Source organism: Eupeodes corollae, chromosome 1 (genome assembly GCF_945859685.1).
Source record: "Eupeodes corollae chromosome 1, idEupCoro1.1, whole genome shotgun sequence".
Classification (NCBI taxonomy): Eukaryota; Metazoa; Arthropoda; class Insecta; order Diptera; family Syrphidae; genus Eupeodes; species Eupeodes corollae.
In genome coordinates, this window is record NC_079147.1 from 154,400,494 (window position 1) to 154,425,481 (window position 24,988).

General features: G+C 34.2%; 2 protein-coding genes across 2 annotated transcripts; one reads left to right on the plus strand and one right to left on the minus strand.

The window, feature by feature from the left end:
* The first annotated feature begins 2,236 nt into the window (after positions 1-2,236).
* LOC129945993 (uncharacterized) lies at positions 2,237-3,415 on the plus strand. Its single transcript, XM_056055996.1, has one exon. It carries the CDS (start codon positions 2,237-2,239, stop codon positions 3,413-3,415), a length of 1,179 nt encoding a protein of 392 aa, XP_055911971.1.
* Positions 3,416-4,081: 666 nt separating this feature from the next.
* Positions 4,082-6,271, minus strand: LOC129946001 (uncharacterized). The gene is made up of 2 exons (XM_056056008.1): positions 6,000-6,271; positions 4,082-5,927 (listed from the first exon to the last, which is right to left on the minus strand). Exons 1-2 carry the CDS (start codon positions 6,269-6,271, stop codon positions 4,082-4,084), a joined length of 2,118 nt encoding a protein of 705 aa, XP_055911983.1.
* Between the last annotated feature and the right edge of the window lie 18,717 nt (positions 6,272-24,988).

Consider the following 24,988-nt stretch of genomic DNA (forward strand, 5'->3'; position numbering starts at 1 on the left):
ATTGTTGTTTAACGAAACGCATAGTAATTAAAACTAAATGATTTCCTATAAATGACAAGTTTATATTTTAAAAGTGTCATATGACATCCAACCATTCTTACGCTAAGATAATCATTTAAAATGATTGATTATTCCAAAAAATATATCAGTCGACGAAACATTGTGAAAGGAAAAGGTTTATTAAATACTTTAATAAACAAACTACCTCTTGAACTACATTTACCTGGTTATCAATACTGTGGACCTGGAACAAAACTCCGACAACGTCTAGCTCGAGGGGATCCGGGAATTAATTTACTTGATCAAGCGTGCAAGGAACACGATATATCTTATTCTAAATTTAAAAATACATCTGATCGACACATTGCCGATAGGATTTTAACTGAAAAAGCTTGGCAACGAGTTAAATCCGGAGACGCTAGTTTAGGTGAAAAGGCAAACGCACTATTGGTTACCAATCTTTTGAAGGCAAAAACAAAATTCGGTATGGGTTGTTCTAAGAATAAAGACAAAAAGCCTAAGAAAAAAGCGAAAAATAAAAAAGAAAACGACAATAAGTCAAATTTAGATAAAAACGCTAAGCAACTCTCATTTAGAAAAATAATAACAGTTATTGGAAATAATATTAAACGTAAAAAACCCTTCAATCTGGAAAAGGCAATCCAAATAGCCATATCATCTGCTAAGAAAACAGTAAGAAAAAACAGTAATAACATTAAGACACCCAGAGTTATTTCTGTACCGAAAATTGGTGGTGTAATTCCATTTCTTGTACCGTTGTTTGCTGGACTTTCAGCTCTTGGAGCTTTAACGGGAGGTGCTGCAGGCGTAGCAAAAGCTGTCAACGATATTAGCATTGCTAAAAAAGATTTAGAGGAGAAAAAGCGTCATAATCAACAATTGGAATCCGTTGCAGTAGGCCAGGGCTTATACCTTAAACCTTATAGAAAAGGGTTTGGACTTTATTTAAATCCACAGCCAAAAAACTTCTAAGTTCGCTACCCAATCGTGCATTAAATGAAATAGATTTGAGAAATTTTGCAAGGAAATTCATTCCGAATTTTCGAGGAGTTTTCATGAGAGATAATTTACCAAAAACTAAACCTTTGAAAAACGAATGTGGAATTGTAAATCTAGACTCATCAATTGGCCCTGGAACACACTGGGTAGCGTTTTATAAAAAAGGCAACCGAATTGAATATTTTGATAGTTTTGGAAATCTTCAACCTCCTATTGAAATTATTAATTATTTGGGTGAAAAAATTAATTATAATTATACAAAATACCAAGGTTATGACTCTTTTAACTGTGGTCATTTATGTTTGAGATTTTTATATGAATGTTATTTTCAATAAATAAAGAGTTTTATATACAATGGCTTTCATTATGTTTTTCATCACTATGGCAATGACACTTACACTGAGCGGGAGAACTTCCCTTCTATCAGCTGAATATTTTCCACCGCTGAACTTGGATAAAGACTATGTTTGTGGATTGATTGATTTTCACACGTACAACTCTATACCGAATGTTGATGCGAATAATAATTTGTTTCATGTGGGCGAATATGAAATTGAAATCCCAATAGGATCGTATGAAATTGATGCTATTGCAGAATATGTATCCGAAGAATTATTATTGCGAAATTCCTCCATTATTATTGAAATAGAAGCAAATAATAACACAATGGAATGTCAAATCCAATGCAACGAGAACATATATTTCAATAAGAACAGAACCATAGGAAAATTATTGGGTTTCAGTAAACGTGTTCTAGAAGGTAAAAAAACTCATTTGTCAGATTTACCTGTTGACATAAACAAGGTAAATGTAATACGAGTCGAGTGTAATATAATTACTGGCTCTTACTTTAATAATACTCCTATGCATACAATACATGAATTCTCACCAGAAACAGGGTCAGGGTATAAAATCATTGAAGTTCCAAAAAATGTCATCTATCTACCTGTGAATGTCAAACGAATAAGTACTATAACATTAAAACTTGTGGACCAGAACGGAGACTTAATAAATTTTAGAGGAGAAAGAATAACTGTTCGATTACATCTAACCCCAATATTAGAATAATGATAATCTACAATAATTATTTAACAGATATCAAAGGTAACCATTTAACTAGTTCTTTCCAAACATCAACACTGTCAACACCTAAGTTATCACCTGAAAATAAAGCCTATCTTCTGTCACTGGGATTCAAATTAAAATAATTTACAATATGAACGATATATTAAATATTACTCAAGGACCCATCTTTGATAATAGCATATCTAAGTTTGAGTACCATTGTTACTCACCATTTCTTCAGTCCTTCAATCCGAGTGATGAAATACGTATTCCCATACAACAACAAGACTTATGTATATTACCTAGTGAAAGCTATATTTATGTAGAAGGGAGTCTAACAAAAGCAGATGGAACTGTTTCAGCAGGAAAATTAACTAATAATGCAATGGCTTTTCTTTTTGAAGAAATACAATATGAACTGAATGGAGTAAACATTGACAACAATAAAAACGTGGGAATAACATCGACCTTAAAAAATTATATTTCTTTAAACGCAAATGAAAGTAAGAGCTTGGAAAATGGATCATGGACTGGGGGTAGCAGTTTTTCTCTTGCATCGGGTACTTTTAATTTTTGTATAAAATTAAAATATCTGTTAGGATTTGCTGAAGATTATAAAAAGATCATAACAAATGCAAGACATGAATTGATTTTAATTCGTACTCGATCGAATGAGAATGCTTATTTTTCTAAAGACAACGAAGAATTAAAACTTTCGATTTTTAAACTGCAGTGGAGAGTACCACACATTACCTTATCTGATTCGAATAAACTTACATTATTGAAACAAATACAATCAAATCCAATTCAAATTCATTTTCGAAATTGGGAAATGTACGAATATCCAACACTACCAACCACCACTGATCATGTATGGACAGTTAAAACTTCAAGTCAGCTTGAGAAACCAAGATATATTATCATTGCTCTACAAACTGATAGAAAAAATCAACGAAATAAAGATGCTAGCATATTTGATCATTGTGATGTGAGCAATGTAAAAGTACATTTAAATTCCGAATCTTACCCTCGCGAAGATTTAAATGTTAAATATAAACTGGATCGATATGCTATTCTCTATGAAATGTATAGTAAATTTCAACAATCGTATTATCAACAACAATCAAATCCACTTTTATCGCGACAAGAGTTTAAAGATATCGCCCCAATTCTGGTTATTGATTGTTCTCATCAAAATGAGTCAATCAAAACGGGTCCTGTGGATGTAAAAATTGAACTTAAAACATTAACTTCGATTCCTGCTTCAACAACTATGTATTGTTTAATACTTCATGATCGCATAATCGAGTACAATCCATTGAGAAGTTAACAAACTTTTTTAAATTGGTGTCATAATCTATATTTTTTCAGTAGAAAAAGTGCATTTGCTTAGAACAGATCTAAACATGGATACCTGTTTTGTAGACTTTCAAGGTTTTAGAGGAGTCAACAATGAGTTTATCTTAAAGGAAATGGCTGTACTTTTTAATGGATATCACCAACATTTCATACTCACTCCACCATTTCACTCTAACTTTCTTCCGTCACACCTCAAAAGACAAGCTCATTGGTTGCGTGAGTATCATCATGGTTTTACCTGGGATGGAGGAGATACAGATTTTTGCAAAGTTAAGTCATATCTTCGAAAAAAAATTAAAAATGTTGTTTACGTCAAGGGTAGAGAAAAGAAACATTGGCTACAAAAACTTATTAATAACGAAAATGTTGAAGTCATTAACCTTGAAGATCTTAACTATAAGTGTCCTAATTTAAAAGAACTAAAAAGAATTTATCCGGATATAACTTTGAAATGTTGGTATCATGGAAAAATATGTGCACTCCAGAATGTTTATCTTTTGAGCAGATACATTAAAGAAGCTAAAAATTGTAATTAATATTTTCAAATAAAACAAAAAAACTTTTGCTTAAAATTTTAAATTATTTTTTTTATTTTAATATTTACATAAAGTGCGACTTTTTATTACTATAATGATTATTATGATGATGATGAAGGTGGGTTGGGTTTTTTCCTTTTATATCCGTACGGCAGAGAACTGTGATCGTCGAAAAATTGACGTTTTTCAGCTCTTGGTTTATATGTTTTGACTTCTTCTACAGTAACTACCTGATGTTCTATGGTACGTCGTATATTTTTAGATTTTATGACAATACTTTCTTCAGAATCTTCTTGTATAGAAGAATTTAAAACCGCTTCTTTTATTGAATCGAAATTAATTTTTTGGGAAGATTCATAATTGAGGAAGATACCCTTCACTTTACAGACAGTGTGTTCTTTTTTATCCTTTGTGCTGTATACTTTGTAAGAATAATTTTTTGGTCCACCACTTACAAATTCGGTAATGTAACTTCCTTGACCATAGCAATCCAGTTCGTTTGTCATATCACCGATAAAGTCTCCAGTAGGTGGATCGAATTCTCCTTGACGACAAACATAAATAACGGAATCTGTGTCGTAGTAAAAAACTCTTTCCCGAAGTTTTTCTAAGTAGCTATATAATTTCAGGCGAGCTTGAGTTGTGGTATATGCGGCAATAGAAACATTAACAGTTGATAGAGTTTCAACTGCTTCTTCTTTCATTTCGAAGCTTATCACAATATTGTTTTCATTAATTGGTAGAATTTGTGAAACTTCTATAGATGGATGAGTAAGCAAATTAAACAAATCTGAAGGATTATTAATAATACAGGTTTTTTGTTGATTTTCTCTTTGTCCAAATTTACCCCAAAAAGAATTTAAAATCAGCTTGGCAAGTGATCTCTTGCCAGGATTATCTGTTATTTCGGAGTATTCTAACTTGATTTTTTCCTTCTCGAGAAAATCCGTAACATATTTGTTTTTATCCTCTTCAGATAAACATATATTTGGCCAACCTGAAGCTTCTTGCTTTATTTTAAGGTATTTATTCATCATCGAGGTAAATAATCCTTCAGTACCTGCAGTAGGGTTATATTGGATAACATCGTATTCCCAAATTTCCATTATAGTTAGTAGCTTATAACCCATTTCAATAGCTTTTACTACTTCGTCAATCACCCATGTTCCTAACAAGGCCCTCTGATCATCAGAATGGGTACAAACTCTTTCCTTAGTTTTTTCACTGCTGCAGGTTCTACACAATGAAAACATTAGTTTATTGTTCTGTTTTTGGGGTAAGACAGGGTGAAATAAGTTTTCTGGTGGTAGAATTTTACATTTAATGAGTCCATTGATACCATCAAGTTGCATATTAGAGCAAATATCATCATTACTTGTATGAACTTTTGGATGTCCAACTGGAAACTTCCCATTTTTACATACCCAGGGGTATAGTGAACATACATCAATATATTTTATTTGCTCACCTTCCTTGCACTTGTAGTAATTAAATGTATTCCCAGTTCTTCCTCCAAAGAAACCATCTCGTGGATTTAACGGGGCATTCTGTACAAGTGGGTGACTGTTTATGAAATTTAACTCTTCATCTTTTAGAAAACTAAGTTGGGTCTCAAATTCACAACTCCACTTTTCGATCACTTCATAATTAAACGATCTCAAACGTGCTGTTTTGGCCAACGTTCTCTCGTATCTGTAATTCAACGTATCGTGTTGTTCTTTATCAGATAGAGGTTCGTCTCGTTTATGTTTAAGACAAGCAGGATGACCGTGATAGTAGCAACCATGAAACTCAAAAACTTGTTTATTTTTTTCGCAGAAACCATCGACTTTAACTCCGTTAATTATGGCTTCACGTCCTTTAGCAGCATGTTTTATGTTGATTTTTCGACTTTGCTCTTCCAAAATCAACCACTTAATTGCTTCCGTTGACTGATTATCGACGCACCTGATATTGAGAAAAAACACATTTGTTTTAACATTTATTTTAGATATTGTATTCATTTAAATAACAATTTACCTGTATCCATTTTTGGGTATTAACCCAATAGTGTTCGACTGTAGAAAATTTCTTCGGTACACCAGATTGCATGAAGAAGCTATAGTCGTAGCTTCTAAGAATGGCTCAATATTACTTTCAATGAGAAAAAAACGTCTGAACTGTAGACAAGCCTCAGTCAAGATATTGACATCACTGATGCAATACTCCAAAAGTTCACGTTGGAGTTCAAAAATGTCGTTTTTATGTTCTCCGTACCATTTTAGAAATACTTCAAGTTCTTCTGCTTTCATAATATTCGGACTGTAGAATTCTAAGGCTGGTAACTTCCCGACATAGTTTCTATTTCCTCTTGTATTGAAGAAATGAGGAAAATATCCTTTTTTCAATTCCGACGATAGCTGGAAGGTTTTCGACAGCTTAGAGAGAGCCATCGGGAAATAATTTAAGGAATCTATAAACTTAATATTTCCTATTATCATTAATATTATTTTACTGCCTCGCATGATTAATTCCGGACTTAAATTTGTTTCATTCAGTATATAATTTAATATAATTGTCCGTTATGTGCTAATACAATGACGTTTTTAAATTTTTGTCGAACATTCAGAATATGTTTTAAGAATTTTGGGATAATGTTTCCTTCTTCTTCTTCTTTAGATTCCTGAACAACGTTCAATGAATGCCCGCACTTATTACAAAAGGCCAAATTCGGGATATCAAAACATTCATAACACTTTTGTTTAAAAACGCACAAATTAGGCTCATGTATTTTCACCTGAGTATTATAAGTATCATCTGCAATAGATATGATTTTTTCACCGATAACTCTCTCTTGACGACTCTCTAAATCATAAAAAATGTAAAGAGTGTCTTTACATCTAGGTAATCTACTATCGGGAAGTATATAGCACAAATGATCTGCTTCCACGTGCTTCCTACATAATTTACAGTATACTCCAAAAGTTCACGTTGGAGTTCAAAAATGTCGTTTTTATGTTCTCCGTACCATTTTAGAAATACTTCAAGTTCTTCTGCTTTCATAATATTCGGACTGTAGAATTCTAAGGCTGGTAACTTCCCGACATAGTTTCTATTTCCTCTTGTATTGAAGAAATGAGGAAAATATCCTTTTTTCAATTCCGACGATAGCTGGAAGGTTTTCGACAGCTTAGAGAGAGCCATCGGGAAATAATTTAAGGAATCTATAAACTTAATATTTCCTATTATCATTAATATTATTTTACTGCCTCGCATGATTAATTCCGGACTTAAATTTGTTTCATTCAGTATATAATTTAATATAATTGTCCGTTATGTGCTAATACAATGACGTTTTTAAATTTTTGTCGAACATTCAGAATATGTTTTAAGAATTTTGGGATAATGTTTCCTTCTTCTTCTTCTTTAGATTCCTGAACAACGTTCAATGAATGCCCGCACTTATTACAAAAGGCCAAATTCGGGATATCAAAACATTCATAACACTTTTGTTTAAAAACGCACAAATTAGGCTCATGTATTTTCACCTGAGTATTATAAGTATCATCTGCAATAGATATGATTTTTTCACCGATAACTCTCTCTTGACGACTCTCTAAATCATAAAAAATGTAAAGAGTGTCTTTACATCTAGGTAATCTACTATCGGGAAGTATATAGCACAAATGATCTGCTTCCACGTGCTTCCTACATAATTTACAGTAGTATTCGCCACAGATATGAGTTCGATTGCCACTATATGTTTTTAAACATAGTATGCATCTTTTGACTTGTTCACAAATATTGTTTCCTTTTGAGATGCCTGCCTTGTGTTTGTCGAAACATTTTTTCCCTCTAAAATTTCGATTACAATTTACACAATTAATTTCTTTTGCAATTTTCGGGCACGGAGGTGTGTTTTGACATTATGGACATGTTTTATGACACCTATGTTTGCTCTTCATATTGTAGGGTACATGGCAATCTTCGCAATAATAACTGCAACAGAATGCAGCAGTTAAGGACGTTATTAAATTGAAGTGATTATTATGGTAGATTAAATTGATTTTTTTTTCTCATCATTATCACCTTCAAATATGATATCACGCCCTTTTGTTCCATGGTTATACACCGTTATTTTGTATTCCTTTAAATGTTGTTGAAATATTTTTAATTCTGGAATGCCACACCCTTCAGGGGGTACATTTATGTGTGCCTCATTAATTAGTTTTAAGGCATTCTTTGTCTGAATTTTCCCAATATCTCTTCTTATTTCGTTTTTGTTTAACACACTTTCTTTATTGGCATATACTTTGCCAACGACTAGCGCTCGAGGCAAGCACAAGTTATCCGTATTGTGTACAGATACAATACCCTTTCTTTTAGTGCATTCCTTTTCAAAGGTGTTATGGATGATAGATCTTTTTAATTCTTAAAACATATTCTGAATGTTCGACAAAAATTTAAAAACGTCATTGTATTAGCACTTAACGGACAATCTTATGACCATTTCTTTTTACATTCTTTAAAGTATTCTAACCCACAGTATTTCTGATAAAAACAAAATAAAGACACATGTTCAATGTTTGTCTTTTTGTATTATAATTATTTTCTTTAATCTGTGAAATTCCCATACATATTTCTATGAAACCACAGTTTCTATTTATGACAAAATATAGAACAGCTGCGCGTTCGAAAAAATATGTTTTCATCGGACATTAGATTTTGTTTCTTTTTTTACATTCTTTAAGTATTCTTACTAGAAAAAAAAGAATGGAAGACTATATATGTATGTAGGCATATAAACCCATTAAGAAAAATACAAACCACAAATTACAATGAATCATAAAAAACATATTGTGATAACACCATTACACATTTCTATAACTCACACTGGCACGCGCTCCTAACCGCAAAACATCAATACTGATAAGACATACACAACCACCACGACTCAAACACTACCTACAAAGGCTGCCGACCTCTTTGCCACGCGCTCCTAACCACAAAAAATTCCCAGACTACAGTGCCCCCTTTCCTACTTAGAACATTTTGGTTTGCAGTTGTGGGTAGAGCGTTTAAATACCTTTCTTTTGATGTGTATTTTGATTGGGTGGGAAATAGTTTTGAAAATACTACTTTTTTTCGGCAAGGGGTTAGCCCACGATTTTCTCGAAAAACTGAAAAAAATCATTTTTGAGATTCATGCACCAATTGAAAGGTGGGTCGATGCTCTGTATTTAAGTGAAAACCGCATCGTGTTTGGAGGCTTGGTTGAGGAAATAGAGCAATCGAAAGTTAATTTGTGATGAGCTGGGTCGAAATTCTGTAATTTTACTTTTTGACGAATTTTTCGCAAACGAGAGATCGTAGAACATTTTGGTTTGCAGTTGTGGGTAGAGCATTTAAATACCTTTCTTTTGATGTGTATTTTGATTGGGTGGGAAATAGTTTTGAAAATACTACTTTTTTTCGGCAAGGGGTTAGCCCACGACTTTCTCGAAAAACTGGAAAAAAATCATTTTTGAGATTTATGCATCAATTGAAAGGTGGGTCGATGCTCTGTATTTTAGTGAAAACCGCATCATGTGTGGAGGCTTGGTTGAGGAAATAGAGCAATCGAAAGATAATTTGTGATGAGCTGGGTCGAAATTCTGTAATTTTCCTTTTTGGTTTGCAGTTGTGGGTAGAGCATTTAAATACCTTTCTTTTGATGTGTATTTTGATTGGGTGGGAAATAGTTTTGAAAATACTACTTTTTTTCGGCAAGGGGTTAGCCCACGATTTTCTCGAAAAACTGAAAAAAATCATTTTTGAGATTCATGCACCAATTGAAAGGTGGGTCGATGCTCTGTATTTAAGTGAAAACCGCATCGTGTTTGGAGGCTTGGTTGAGGAAATAGAGCAATCGAAAGTTAATTTGTGATGAGCTGGGTCGAAATTCTGTAATTTTACTTTTTGACGAATTTTTCGCAAACGAGAGATCGTAGAACATTTTGGTTTGCAGTTGTGGGTAGAGCATTTAAATACCTTTCTTTTGATGTGTATTTTGATTGGGTGGGAAATAGTTTTGAAAATACTACTTTTTTTCGGCAAGGGGTTAGCCCACGACTTTCTCGAAGAACTGAAAAAAATCATTTTTGAGATTTATGCATCAATTGAAAGGTGGGTCGTTGCTCTGTATTTTAGTGAAAACCGCATCATGTTTGGAGGCTTGGTTGAGGAAATAGAGCAAACGCAAGATAATTTGTGATGAGCTGGGTCGAAATTCTGTAATTTTACTTTTTGACGAATTTTTCGCAAACGAGAGATCGTAGAACATTTTGGTTTGCAGTTGTGGGTAGAGCATTTAAATACCTTTCTTTTGATGTGTATTTTGATTGGGTGGGAAATAGTTTTGAAATACTATTTTTTTTCGGCAAGGGGTTAGCCCACGATTTTCTCGAAAAACTGAAAAAAAAAATCATTTTTGAGATTTACTCGTATGCATCAATTGAAAGGTGGGTCGATGCTCTGTATTTCAGTGAAAACCGCATTATGTTTGGAGGCTTGGTTGAGGAAATAGAGCAATCGGAAGATAATTTGTGATGAACTGGGTCGAAATTCTGTAATTTTACGTTTTGACGAATTTTTCCTAAAACGAGAGATCGTAGAACATTTTGGTTTGCAGTTGTGGGTAGAGCATTTAAATACCTTTCTTTTGATGTGTATTTTGATTGGTTGGGAAATAGTTTTGAAAATACTACTTTTTTTCGGCAAGGGGTTAGCCCACGATTTTCTCGAAAAACTGAAAAAAAAAATCGTATTTGAGATTTATGCATCAATTGAAAGGTCGATGCTCTGTATTTTAGTGAAAACCGCATCATGTTTGGAGGCTTGGTTGAGGAAATAGAGCAATCGAAAGATAATTTGTGATGAGCTGGGTCGAAATTCTGTAATTTTACTTTTTGACGAATTTTTCGGAAACGAGAGATCGTAGAACATTTTGGTTTGCAGTTGTGGGTAGAGCATTTAAATACCTTTCTTTTGATGTGTATTTTGATTGGGTGGGAAATAGTTTTGAAATACTATTTTTTTTCGGCAAGGGGTTAGCCCACGATTTTCTCGAAAAACTGAAAAAAAAATCATTTTTGAGATTTACTCGTATGCATCAATTGAAAGGTGGGTCGATGCTCTGTATTTCAGTGAAAACCGCATTATGTTTGGAGGCTTGGTTGAGGAAATAGAGCAATCGGAAGATAATTTGTGATGAGCTGGGTCGAAATTCTGTAATTTTACGTTTTGACGAATTTTTCGCAAACGAGAGATCGTAGAACATTTTGGTTTGCAGTTGTGGGTAGAGCACTTAAATACCTTTCTTTTGATGTGTATTTTGATCGGGTGGGAAATAGTTTTGAAAATACTACTTTTTTTCGGCAAGGGGTTAGCCCACGATTTTCTCGAAAAACTGAAAAAAATCATTTTTGAGATTTATGCATCAATTGAAAGGTGGGTCGTTGCTCTGTATTTTAGTGAAAACCGCATCATGTTTGGAGGCTTGGTTGAGGAAATAGAGCAATCGCAAGATAATTTGTGATGAGCTGGGTCGAAATTCTGTAATTTTACTTTTTGACGAATTTTTCGGAAACGAGAGATCGTAGAACATTTTGGTTTGCAGTTGTGGGTAGAGCATTTAAATACCTTTCGTTTGATGTGTATTTTGATTGGGTGGGAAATAGTTTTGAAAATACTACTTTTTTTCGGCAAGGGGTTAGCCCACGATTTTCTCGAAAAACTGAAGAAAATCATTGTAATTTTACATTTTGACGAATTTTTCGGAAACGAGAGATCGTAGAACATTTTGGTTTGCAGTTGTGGGTAGAGCATTTAAATACCTTTCTTTTGATGTGTATTTTGATTGGGTGGGAAATAGTTTTGAAAATACTACATTTTTTCGGCAAGGGGTTAGCCCACGATTTTCTCGAAAAACTGAAGAAAATCATTGTAATTTTACTTTTTGACGAATTTTTCGGAAACGAGAGATCGTAGAACATTTTGGTTTGCAGTTGTGGGTAGAGCATTTAAATACCTTTCTTTTGATGTGTATTTTGATTGGGTGGGAAATAGTTTTGAAAATACTACATTTTTTCGGCAAGGGGTTAGCCCACGATTTTCTCGAAAAACTGAAGAAAATCATTGTAATTTTACTTTTTGACGAATTTTTCGGAAACGAGAGATCGTAGAACATTTTGGTTTGCAGTTGTGGGTAGAGCATTTAAATACCTTTCTTTTGATGTGTATTTTGATTGGGTGGGAAATAGTTTTGAAAATACTACTTTTTTCCGGCAAGGGGTTAGCCTACGATTTTCTCGAAAAACTGAAGAAAATCCTTGTAATTTTACTTTTTGACGAATTTTTCGGAAACGAAAGATCGTAGAACATTTTGGTTTGCAGTTGTGGGTAGAGCATTTAAATACCTTTCTTTTGATGTGTATTTTGATTGGGTTTGAAATAGTTTTGAAAATACTACTTTTTTTCGGCAAGGGGTTAGCCCACGATTTTCTCGAAAAACTGAAGAAAATCCTTGTAATTTTACTTTTTGACGAATTTTTCGGAAACGAGAGATCGTAGAACATTTTGGTTTGCAGTTGTGGGTAGAGCATTTAAATACCTTTCTTTTGATGTGTATTTTGATTGGGTTTGAAATAGTTTTGAAAATACTACTTTTTTTTTGGCAAGGGGTTAGCCCACGATTTTTTCGAAAAATTGAAAAAAAAATCATTTTTGAAAATACTATGCATCAATTGAAAGGGGGGTCGATGCTCTGTATTTTAGTGATAACCTCATCATGTTTGGAGGCTTGGTTGAGGAAATAGAGCAATCGAAAGATAATTTGTGATGAGCTGGGTCGAAATTCTGTAATTTTACTTTTTGACGAATTTTTCGGAAACGAGAGTTCTGGAACATTTTGGTTTGCAGTTGTGGGTAGAGCATTTAAATACCTCTCTTTTGATGTGTATTTTGATTGGGTGGGAAATAGTTTTGAAAATACTACTTTTTCGGCAAGGGGTTAGCCCAAGATTTTCTCGAAAAACTGAAAAAAAATCATTTTTGAGATTTATGCATCAATTGAAAGGTGGGTCGATTCTCTGTATTTTAGTGAAAACCGCATCATGTTTCGAGGCTTGGTTGAGGAAATAGAGCAATCGAAATATGATTTGTGATGAGCTGGGTCGAAATTCTGTAATTTAACTTTTTGACGAATTTTTCGGAAACGAGAGTTCTGGAACATTTTGGTTTGCAGTTGTGGGTAGAGCATTTAAATACCTTTCTTTTGATGTGTATTTTGATTGGGTGGGAAATAATTCTAAAAATACTACTTTTTTCGGCAAGGTTAGCCCACGATTTTCTCGAAAAACTGAAAAATCATTTTTGAGATTTATGCATCAATTGAAAGGGGGGTCGATGCTCTGTATTTTAGTGAAAACCGCATCATGTTTGGAGGCTTGGTTGAGGAAATAGAGCAATCGAAAGATAATTTGTGACGAGCTGGGTCGAAAATCTGTAATTTTACTGTTTGACGAATTGTTCGGAAACGAGAGATCGTAGAACATTTTGGTTTGCAGTTGTGAGTAGAGCATTTAAATACCTTTCGTTTGATGTGTATTTTGATTGGGTGGGAAATAGTTTTGAAAATACTACTTTTTTTCGGCAAGGGGTTAGCCCACGATTTTCTCGAAAAACTGAAAAAAATCATTTTTGAGATTTATGCATCAATTGGAAGGTGGGTCGATGCTCTGTGTTTTAGTAAAAACCGCATCGTTTTTGGAGGCTTGGTTGAGGAAATAGAGCAATCGAAAGATAATTTGTGATGAGCTGGGTCGAAATTCTGTAATTTTACTTTTTGACGAATTTTTCGGAAACGAGAGTTTTGGAACATTTTGGTTTGCAGTTGTGGGTAGAGCATTTAAATACCTCTCTTTTGATGTGTATTTTGATTGGGTGGGAAATAGTTTTGAAAATACTACTTTTTCGGCAAGGGGTTAGCCCACGATTTTCTCGAAAAACTGAAAAAAAAAATCATTTTTGAGATTTATGCATCAATTGGAAGGGGGGTCGATGCTCTGTATTTTAGTAAAACCGCATCATGTTTGGAGGCTTGGTTGAGGAAATAGAGCAATCGAAAGATAATTTGTGATGAGCTGGGTCGAAATTCTGTAATTTTACTTTTTGACAAATTTTTCGGAAAAGAGAGATCGTAGAACATTTTGGTTTGCAGTTGTGGGCAGAGCATTTAAATACCTTTCTTTTGATGTGTATTTTGATTGGGTGGGAAATAGTTTTGAAAATACTACTTTTTTTCGGCAAGGGGTTAGCCCACGATTTTCTCGAAAAACTGAAGAAAATCCTTGTAATTTTACTTTTTGACGAATTTTTCGGAAACGAGAGATCGTAGAACATTTTGGTTTGCAGTTGTGGGTAGAGCATTTAAATACCTTTCTTTTGATGTGTATTTTGATTGGGTGGGAAATAGTTTTGAAAATACAACTTTTTTTTCGGCAAGGGTTTAGCCCTCGATTTTCTCGAAAAACTGAAAAAAATCAATTTTAAGATTTATGCATCAATTGAAAGGTGGGTCGATGCTCTGTATTTTAGTGAAAACCGCAACATGTTTGGAGGCTTGGTTGAGGAAATAGAGCAATCGAAAGATAATTTGTGATGAGCTGGGTCGAAATTCTGTTTGTAAGACGGCCAGACAATTAAAATAAAACAAGATCTTTTCGTTTCAAACGATGGACAAGAACTGAGCTTTTATTTTTCTTAAAGATAACATTGTCAAGCTTAACTAGCGTTGCATGTGCATGATACGATTACTTGAATAAAGTACATTTAAGGGCATACGGTAATATTTAGAAAATACACTAAGCCTAATTAGAATATATATTTATACATAATTAGAAACATATTTTGAGTTGAATCATACGATACATTAATACATATACGATAAATAAATAAAAGGTGTTATAGTATAACTTTTAACGAAAGTAACACTTCGGTTACATAAAATAAAGCCTACATCTCGGCCATTCCTGACATTAAATCGACTCGATTTTGGTATCTTTTATTAGAATTTTCAAAAGCAGAATGGTTTTTTGGATTTTGCATTTAAACAGTGACAACAAATTAAACAGACGAAATTAATTTAAACGAAACTGAACAATTCAAACAAAAATACATTTTTTTTTTTTATATATATAGGTACGTATGTATATAAAAATTTTCTTTTAAACTTCTAGTATTTTAATCGGTTACCTCATACAGCTTCATATTTTCAGGGCTGCATATACCTTCGTATCGAATTCGAGAGACTTGTAAATTTGGTGGATCTTTAATACAATATCTATCATTTGGCAAAACTTCGTGCACAACGTAAGGCCCTTTGTACTTTGGCAATAGTTTTTTGTTTATGCCTGCAGTGGTCACAATGTTCTTAACAACAACGTAATCGCCTACCTTATAACGATGTGGCTTTTTATGATTTTTGTCATACTGAATTTTATTCATCTCTTGACTTCGAGTGATTTTCAAACTTGCGTTTTCTCTCTCTTCAGACAAATTTATCGGAACTCTCTGAAAGACTTGCGACTCAAGGTACTCGCGGACTTTATCGTAAGCTTCTCCTTTCTGCAAAACGCCAAACAGTAAGATACTTGGGCTAGTTCCTGTGCTTTTATTAATGGTGTTATTTATAGAAAATTCGATTTTATTCAAGTGCGTTGACCATTCACCCGGCTCTACTTCGGTTTCTTTTGAAAGCATAGCAGTCAAAAGCCGGTTGACTCTTTCAACCTGCCCGTTCGATTGGGGAGAATGAGTAGCAACTTTAATGTGGATTACACCAAAATCTCGGCAAAACAAGGAGAACTCTTCAGATGTAAAGCATGACCCTCTATCTGAAACTAATCTTTTTGGGCGACTGTAAATTGAATAATAGTTTTGCAGACATTGTATGACTTCCTTAGTACTCGTAGTTTTTACCGAATAAAGTTTCGTGAATTTCGTAAATCCATCAACTACAAGAAAGATGTGTTTCTTTAAATTTTTAACACCAGCTGGAAGCGGCCCATAATGGTCTACGTGAATTGTTTCAAAGGGTTTATTTCCCTTAGGAATATTATGTAGTTCACCTTCTTTTTTCCCAGAAGGAACCGAAAAATAAATGCATTTTAAGCAAGATTTTATATAATTCTTGATTTTATCCAACCAATAAGTTTTCTTAAGATATTCAAACACTTTATCGGCACCCACATGACAAAGACCATCATGATGACTTTGGATTATGACCTTTTCCATTTGCTTTGGAACGTAAAACGCAACATAATCTTTACATTTTCGGTATATGAGACCATTTATCATTTCGTAGAACGGATGTTGTTTATGTTCTAGAGTTTTGACTATGTCTTGAATTACCATGTCTTCGTTTTGAGCGCAAGCAAGAGCGTATTCAAAGGTATCAGGTTGAATCAAAAGGATGTTATGGCACCTGCTCAAAGCGTCGACATGATTCATTCGACTAGAATCTCGGTGCTCGACTAAATAGTCATATTCTTGGAGCTCCAGTGCCCATCTAGATATACGAGGATTGATCATTTTCTTACTTAAAGTGAGAGTTAAAGACTGACAGTCTGTTACTATCTTGAAGTTTATACCCATTAAATAGATTCGAAATCTTCTCAAAGCGTATATTATCGCGAGAGTCTCGAGTTCGAAAGAATGATATCTTGACTCTGCAGGTGTAGCTCTTTTGGAGAAAAAGAAAATGGGATGAAACTTCTTATCCTGTTGTTTCTGCACTAAAACTGCACCAAAGCCTAATGCACTGGCGTCACAGTGGAGTTCGGTTTCTGCCTTTGGAGAATAAATGCACAAAACTGGTGCTTCGAGCAGTTTACGCTTTAAAATTTCAAAGGTATCTATCTCTTTCTCGCCAAATTGAAATTTTATATTTTGCTTTAAAAGGTCGTAGAGTGGTTTCGATATCACTGAAAAGGTTTGAATAAATTTCCTAAAGTAGGAACATAAACCTAAAAATGAGTGAAGCTCCTTGATGTTTTTCGGAGTGGGGAAATTTTGTAGAGCAGCTAAGCCACTTGAATTAGGTTTTATTCCATTTGCACTCACTTCATAACCTAGATAGGTGATTGTTTCCGTCATAAAAAGGCATTTGTCGTACCTCAATTCAAGGTTAAATTCTGAAATGAGTTTAGCTACTTGTTCGAGGATAGCAAAATGCTCCTCTTTGGTTTCAGTGGCGACAAGTAAATCGTCAATATAAACTAGTAATTTACCTTCGGATATCAAACTTTTAAAGATGGAATTAATGTAGCGCTGAAAAGTAGCCGGCGCGTTTTTTAGGCCAAATGGCATATAAAGGTATTCAAATTGCCCCAGGGGCGTAACGAACGATGTAAGCTTAACCGACTCATCTGCCATTTTAACATGGTGAAACCCGTTCTTAAGGTCCAATAACGAAAAGTACCTTTTATTCCTTAACCTATCTAAATTATCCTCGATCAATGGAAGAGGGTAATTATCCTTCTGCGTCACACGGTTTAACTGTCTATAATCAATACATAGTCTATAATTGTCATTTTTTTCTTAGTTAAAACAATGGGTGACGCAAATGGAGAATTACTCTCTCGAATTATTTTTCTTTCCAAAAGATCATCCAAAATTTTTCTCAACTCGATAGTATGCATATAAGGTAACCGTCGTGGTGCACAATTAAAAGTTGAATAAACGTTTGAAAGATTGATTTTCATTTCATAGGGAACATTGGAACGCGGAATATTTTTGTCTGAATTAATTTGTTTCATAATATTGAAAACTTTTTGTTTTTCGTCGTAAGTTAAGTTATTATTTATTATAAGATTAAATTCATTTTTATCATAACAAGTATCTATATTTAAAATATCTCTCGCGAAAGTTTCGTCACTAAGATCGGTGCTGTCATTTTTGCTTTTGAAAATACTATCACAATTATTTTCATCTAAATAATTTTCATTAAAATTTCCATAAAAATTTTCGTAATTTGTAGTAAAATCGTTATTAGTTTTATCACTTAAATAGGTATCATAATTTTTAAATTTCTGTTTATCATAATTTTTAGCATAATTAATTGATCTAATTTTAGATTGGTTATCATAAGAATCATAACATAATTTTATTTTACTTGTTTGCAAAAAATCTCTGCCGAGGACAACAGAGCTTGTCATTGTTTTATTTTTTACAACATGCAACATGCAACTTAAAGGACTATCACTTACATAAATTATACATCTAACTTGTCCAAGAATTGTCATTTTTGCTTCGTTTATTCCAAAATATTGAACGTCATCTTTTAGTGGCAGGATTACGAAAGGTGGTATAAATCGTTCCTGAACGAAGCTAATTGGGCTTCCGGTGTCTACCATAGTACGAGTTCGTCATGATCACCGATAGCTTGAGGTTCTGCATTATTTTCAGGCTGTTGTACCAAAAGAACTGCTGACTCCTGCTGATTTGTTGTTGGATTAACAGGTAACTTGGTGATCTTACAAGCGGGTGCCAAATGCCCTTGTTTCCCACACTTGAAGCAGCTTCCCCTTTCCCTTCGTGGCTTTGGACAAGCACTTGCAATGTGTCCAGATTCATTGCAATTAAAGCACTTGTCTTTCACAAAATGCCTTGAAATTGTTGGTGCTGACGCATTGCCGCAAGAGAAGTTGTGTTTTCTGGTGTGTAAGACTTCAATTTCTGGTATTTCTTAAGCATTTGCTTTAATTCGTCTATGTTATTTGCAGACAAAAGAAGTTGTTTGTTGCAAAACGCATCAGGTATGCCTTTTATGATATAATGTATCAAATCTTCTTCTTCAACGTCGGCATGGAAAGCAATCTCTTGCATGGCCAGTGTGTATTGGTGGATAGTTTCATCTCTCTTCTTCCTTCGGTTTCTAAGGGTATCATGAACATCGGCTGACGTCACTGCTCGATGGAACTCTTGAAGCAGGCCAGACTTAAGCTCCATCCAATTTAAACAACGTGACGAGCGAAGAAACAATTTGGCGGTGCCTTTAAGACTTCGGCATAAATATATGTTTGTTGCTCATCCCACCTGTGTAAAGTTTTTGCCTCTTCAAAGCTACGCACCCATTGCTTTACTGAAAAATTATCGTCTCCAGAGAAGTAAGGCACTGAGTCTTCAACGTCTTTGTATGACAATAAACATGTGGTACTAACATTTGTTTGACACAGCGCTGCGAGTTGTTCCTGAAGTTTTAAAATTTCCTGTTGCTTTTTAATTTTTTCGGCAAGCGTATTAATCTGAAGTTGAAGGTCATCGCCTTGATCGTCACTGGATGACTCCTCATTTGGATCTTCCGGAAAATTAATTAAAATTTGAGGTTCTTCTAGCTGGTCCAAATGGTCCTGCAACCTCATCTTTAACACCGATTTGTTTCCATCCGTGCTGAGATTAAAGCTGATTAATTTTTCTTTAAGAGAAGCAACAGTTGCCTCTTGTATAAAATTTTCTGCTCGAACTTTAGCCATTACTTTAGTTTTTAGTAATCACGCACGAAATTTGTATTTTTTTTTTTAATTTGAAACATGCAACATGAAACATAAAATGTACTTTAAACTTTGATTGTGTAAGGGAAAAAAAACGGGGTTAAATCGATCCCACTTCTGATATGTAAGACGGCCAGACAATTAAAATAAAACAAGATCTTTTCGTTTCAAACGATGGACAAGAACTGAGCTTTTATTTTTCTTAAAGATAACATTGTCAAGCTTAACTAGCGTTGCATGTGCATGATACGATTACTTGAATAAAGTACATTTAAGGGCATACGGTAATATTTAGAAAATACACTAAGCCTAATTAGAATATATATTTATACATAATTAGAAACATATTTTGAGTTGAATCATACGATACATTAATACATATACGATAAATAAATAAAAGGTGTTATAGTATAACTTTTAACGAAAGTAACACTTCGGTTACATAAAATAAAGCCTACATGTTATTTTACTTTTTGACGAATTTTTCGGAAACGAAAGATCGTAGAACATTTTGGTTTGCAGTTGTGGGCAGAGCATTTAAATACCTTTCTTTTGATGTGTATTTTGATTGGGTGGGAAATAGTTTTGAAAATACTACTTTTTTTCGGGAAGGGTTTAGCCCACGATTTTCTCGAAAAACTGAAAAAAAACAATTTTGAGATTTATGCATCAATTGAAAGGTGGGTCGATGCTCTGTATTTTAGTGAAAACCGCAACATGTTTGGAGGCTTGGTTGAGGAAATAGAGCAATCGAAAGATAATTTGTGATGAGCTGGGTCGAAATTCTGTAATTTTACTTTTTGACAAATTTTTCGGAAAAGAGAGATCGTAGAACATTTTGGTTTGCAGTTGTGGGCAGAGCATTTAAATACCTTTCTTTTGATGTGTATTTTGATTGGGTGGGAAATAGTTTTGAAAATACTACTTTTTTTCGGCAAGGGGTTAGCCCACGATTTTCTCGAAAAATTGGAAAAAAAATCATTTTTGAAAATACTATGCATCAATTGAAAGGGGGGTCGATGCTCTGTATTTTAGTGAAAACCGCATCATGTTTGGAGGCTTGGTTGAGGAAATAGAGCAATCGAAAGATAATTTGTGATGAGCTGGGTCGAAATTCTGTAATTTTACTTTCTGACGAATTTTTCGAAAACGAGAGATCGTAGAACATTTTGGTTTGCAGTTGTGGGTAGAGCATTTAAATACCTTTCTTTTGATGTGTATTTTGATTGGGTGGGAAATAGTTTTGAAAATACTACTTTTTCTCGGCAAGGGGTTAGCCCACGATTTTCTCGAAAAACTGAAAAAAAATCATTTTTCAGATTTACTCGTATGCATCAATTGAAAGGGGGGTCGATGCTCTGTATTTTAGTGAAAACCGCATAATGTTTGGAGGCTTGGTTGAGGAAATAGAGCAATCGAAAGATAATTTGTGATGAGCTGGGTCGAAATTCTGTAATTTTACTTTTTGACGAATTTTTCGGAAACGAGAGATCGTAGAACATTTTGGTTTGCAGTTGTGGGCAGAGCATTTAAATTCCTTTCTTTTGATGTGTATTTTGATTGGGTGGGAAATAGTTTTGAAAATACTACTTTTTTTCGGCAAGGGGTTAGCCCACGACTTTCTCGAAAAACTGGAAAAAAATCATTTTTGAGATTTGTGCATCAATTGAAATATGGGTCGATGCTCTGTATTTTAGTGAAAACCGCATCGTGTTTGGAGGCTTGGTTGAGGAAATAGAGCAATCGAAAGATAATTTGTGATGAGCTGGGTCGAAATTCTGTAATTTTACTTTTTGACGAATTTTTCGGAAAAGAGAGTTCTGGAACATTTTGGTTTGCAGTTGTGGGTAGAGCATTTAAATACCTTTCTTTTGATGTGTATTTTTATTGGATGGGAAATAGTTTTGAAAATACTACTTTTTTTCGGCAAGGGGTTAGCCCACGATTTTCTCGAAAGACTGAAAAAAAGGTGGGTCGATGCTCTGTATTTAAGTGAAAACCGCATCATGTTTGGAGGCTTGGTTGAGGAAATAGAGCAAACGAAGATAATTTGTGATGAGCTGGGTCGAAATTCTGTAATTTTACGTTTTGAGGAATTTTTCGGAAACGAAAGATCGTAGAACATTTTGGTTTGCAGTTGTGGGTAGAGCATTTAAATACCTTTCTTTTGATGTGTATTTTGATTGGGTGGGAAATAGTTTTGAAAATACTACTTTTTTTCGGGAAGGGTTAAGCCCACGATTTTCTCGAAAAACTGAAAAAAAATCAATTTTGAGATTTATGCATCAATTGAAAGGTGGGTCGATGCTCTGTATTTTAGTGAAAACCGCATCATGTTTGGAGGCTTGGTTGAGGAAATAGAGCAATCGAAAGATAATTTGTGATGAGCTGGGTCGAAATTCTGTAATTTTACTTTTTGACGAATTTTTCGGAAACGAGAGATCGTAGAACATTTTGGTTTGCAGTTGTGGGTAGAGCATTTAAATACCTTTCTTTTGATGTGTATTTTGATTGGGTGGGAAATAGTTTTGAAAATACTACTTTTTTTCGGCAAAGGGTTAGCCAACGATTATCTCGAAAAACTGACCATATATCATTTTTGAGATTTATGCATCAATTGAAAGGTGGGTCGATGCTCTGTATTTTAGTGAAAACCGCATCATGTTTGGAGGCTTAGTTGAGGAAATAGAGCAATCGAAAGATAATTTGTGATTAGCTGGGTCGAAATTCTGTAATTTTAGGTTTTGAGGAATTTTTCGGAAACGAGAGATCGTAGAACATTTTGGTTTGCAGTTGTGGGTAGAGCATTTAAATACCTTTCTTTTGATGTGTACTTTGATTGGGTGGGAAATAGTTTTGAAAATACTACATTTTTTTGGCAAGGGGTTAGCTCACGATTATAATTTACTTTTTGACGAATTTTTCGGAAACGAGAGATCGTAGAACATTTTGGTTTGCACTTGTGGGTAGAGCTTTTAAATACCATTCTTTTGATGTGTATTTTGATTGGGTGGGAAAAAGTTTTGAAAATACTATTTTTTTTCGGCAAGGGGTTAGCTCACGATTTTCTCGAAAAACTGAAAAAAAAATAACTATGGAGATTTATGCATCAATTGAAAGGTGGGTCGATGCTCTGTATTTTAGTGAAAACCGCATCATGTTTGGAGGCTTGGTTGAGGAAATAGAGCAATCGAAAGATAATTTGTGATGAGCTGGGTCGAAATTCTGTAATTTTACTTTTTGACGAAATTTTCGGAAACGAGAGATCGTAGAACATTTTGGTTTGCAGTTGTGGGTAGAGCATTTAAGTACCTTTCTTTTGATGTGTATTTTGATTGGGTGGGAAATAGTTTTAAAAATACTACTTTTTTTCGGCAAGGGGTTAGCTCACGATTTTCTCGAAAAACTGAAAAATCAATTTTGAGATCTATGCATCAATTGAAAGGTGGGTCGATGCTCTGTATTTTAGTGAAAACCGCATCGTGTTTGGAGGCTTGGTTGAGGAAATAGAGCAATCGAAAGATAATTTGTGATGAGCTGGGTCGAAATTCTGTAATTTTACTTTTTGACGAATTTTTCGGAAACGAGAGTTCGTAGAACATTTTGGTTTGCAGTTGTGGGTAGAGCATTTAAATACCTTTCTTTTTATGTGTATTTTGATTGGGTGGGAAATAGTTTTGAAAATACTACTTTTTTTCGGTAAGCCCACGATTTTTTCGAAAAACTGAAGAAAATCATTGTAATTTTACTTTTTGACTAATTTTTCGGAAACGAGAGATCGTAGAACATTTTGGTTTGCACTTGTGGGTAGAGCTTTTAAATACCATTCTTTTGATGTGTATTTTGATTGGGTGGGAAAAAGTTTTGAAAATACTATTTTTTTTCGGCAAGGGGTTAGCCCACGATTTTCTCGAAAAACTGAAAAAAAATAACTATGGAGATTTATGCATCAATTGAAAGGTGGGTCGATGCTCTGTATTTTAGTGAAAACCGCATCATGTTTGGAGGCTTGGTTGAGGAAATAGAGCAATCGAAAGATAATTTGTGATGAGCTGGGTCGAAATTCTGTAATTTTACTTTTTGACGAATTTTTCGGAAACGAGTGTTCTGGAACATTTTGGTTTGCAGTTGTGGGTAGAGCATTTAAATACCTCTCTTTTGATGTGTATTTTGATTGGGTGGGAAATAGTTTTGAAAATACTACTTTTTTTCGGCAAGGGGTTAGCCCACGATTTTCTCGAAAAACTGAAAAAAATCATTGTTGAGATTTATGCATCAATTGAAAGGTGGGTCGATGCTCTGTATTTTAGTGAAAACCGCATCATGTTTGGAGGCTTGGTTGAGGCAATAGAGCAATCGAAAGATAATTTGTGATGAGCTGGGTCGAAATTCTGTAATTTAACTTTTTGACGACTTTTTCGGAAAAGAGAGTTCTGGAACATTTGGGTTTGCAGTTGTGGGTAGAGCATTTTAATACCTTTCTTTTGATGTGTATTTTGATTGGGTGGGAAATAGTTTTGAAAATACAACTTTTTTTCGGCAAGGGGTTAGCCCACGATTTTCTCGAAAAACTGACAAAAAATCATTTTTTGAGATTTATGCATCAATTGAAAGGTGGGTCGATGCTCTGTATTTTAGTGAAAACTGCATCGTGTTTGGAGGCTTGGTTGAGGAAATAGAGCAATCGAAAGATAATTTGTGATGAGCTGGGTCGAAATTCTGTAATTTTACTTTTTGACGAATTTTTCGGAAACGAGAGATCGTAGAACATTTTGGTTTGCAGTTGTGGGTAGAGCATTTAAATACCTTTCTTTTGATGTGTATTTTGATTGGGTGGGAAATAGTTTTGAAAATACAACTTTTTTTCGGCAAGGGGTTAGCCCACGATTTTCTCGAAAAACTGACAAAAAATCATTTTTTGAGATTTATGCATCAATTGAAAGGTGGGTCGATGCTCTGTATTTTAGTGAAAACTGCATCGTGTTTGGAGGCTTGGTTGAGGAAATAGAGCAATCGAAAGATAATTTGTGATGAGCTGGGTCGAAATTCTGTAATTTTACGTTTTGAGGAATTTTTCGGAAACGAGAGATGGTAGAACATTTTGGTTTGCAGTTGTGGGTAGAGCATTTAAATACCTTTCTTTTGATGTGTATTTTGATTGGGTGGGAAATAGTTTTGAAAATACTACTTTTTTTCGGCAAGGGGTTAGCCCACGATTTTCTCGAAAAACTGAAAAAAATCATTGTTGAGATTTATGCATCAATTGAAAGGTACGTTGACGCTCTGTATTTTAGTGAAAACCGCATCGTGTTTGGAGGCTTGGTTGAGGCAATAGAGCAATCGAAAGATAATTTGTGATGAGCTGGGTCGAAACTCTGTAATTTTACTTTCTGACGAATTTTTCGGAAACGAGAGATCGTAGAACATTTTGGTTTGCAG

Coding starts and splice junctions, on each gene's coding strand:
- LOC129945993 (XM_056055996.1), top strand. CDS start 2,237: ATGAACGATATATTAAATATTACTCAAGGACCCATCTTTGATAATAGC.
- LOC129946001 (XM_056056008.1), bottom strand. CDS start 6,271: ATGAAAGCAGAAGAACTTGAAGTATTTCTAAAATGGTACGGAGAACAT. Junction 5,928..5,999: donor ATACCCAAAAATGGATACAG/GTAAATTGTTAT, acceptor TCTCAATATCAG/GTGCGTCGATAATCAGTCAA.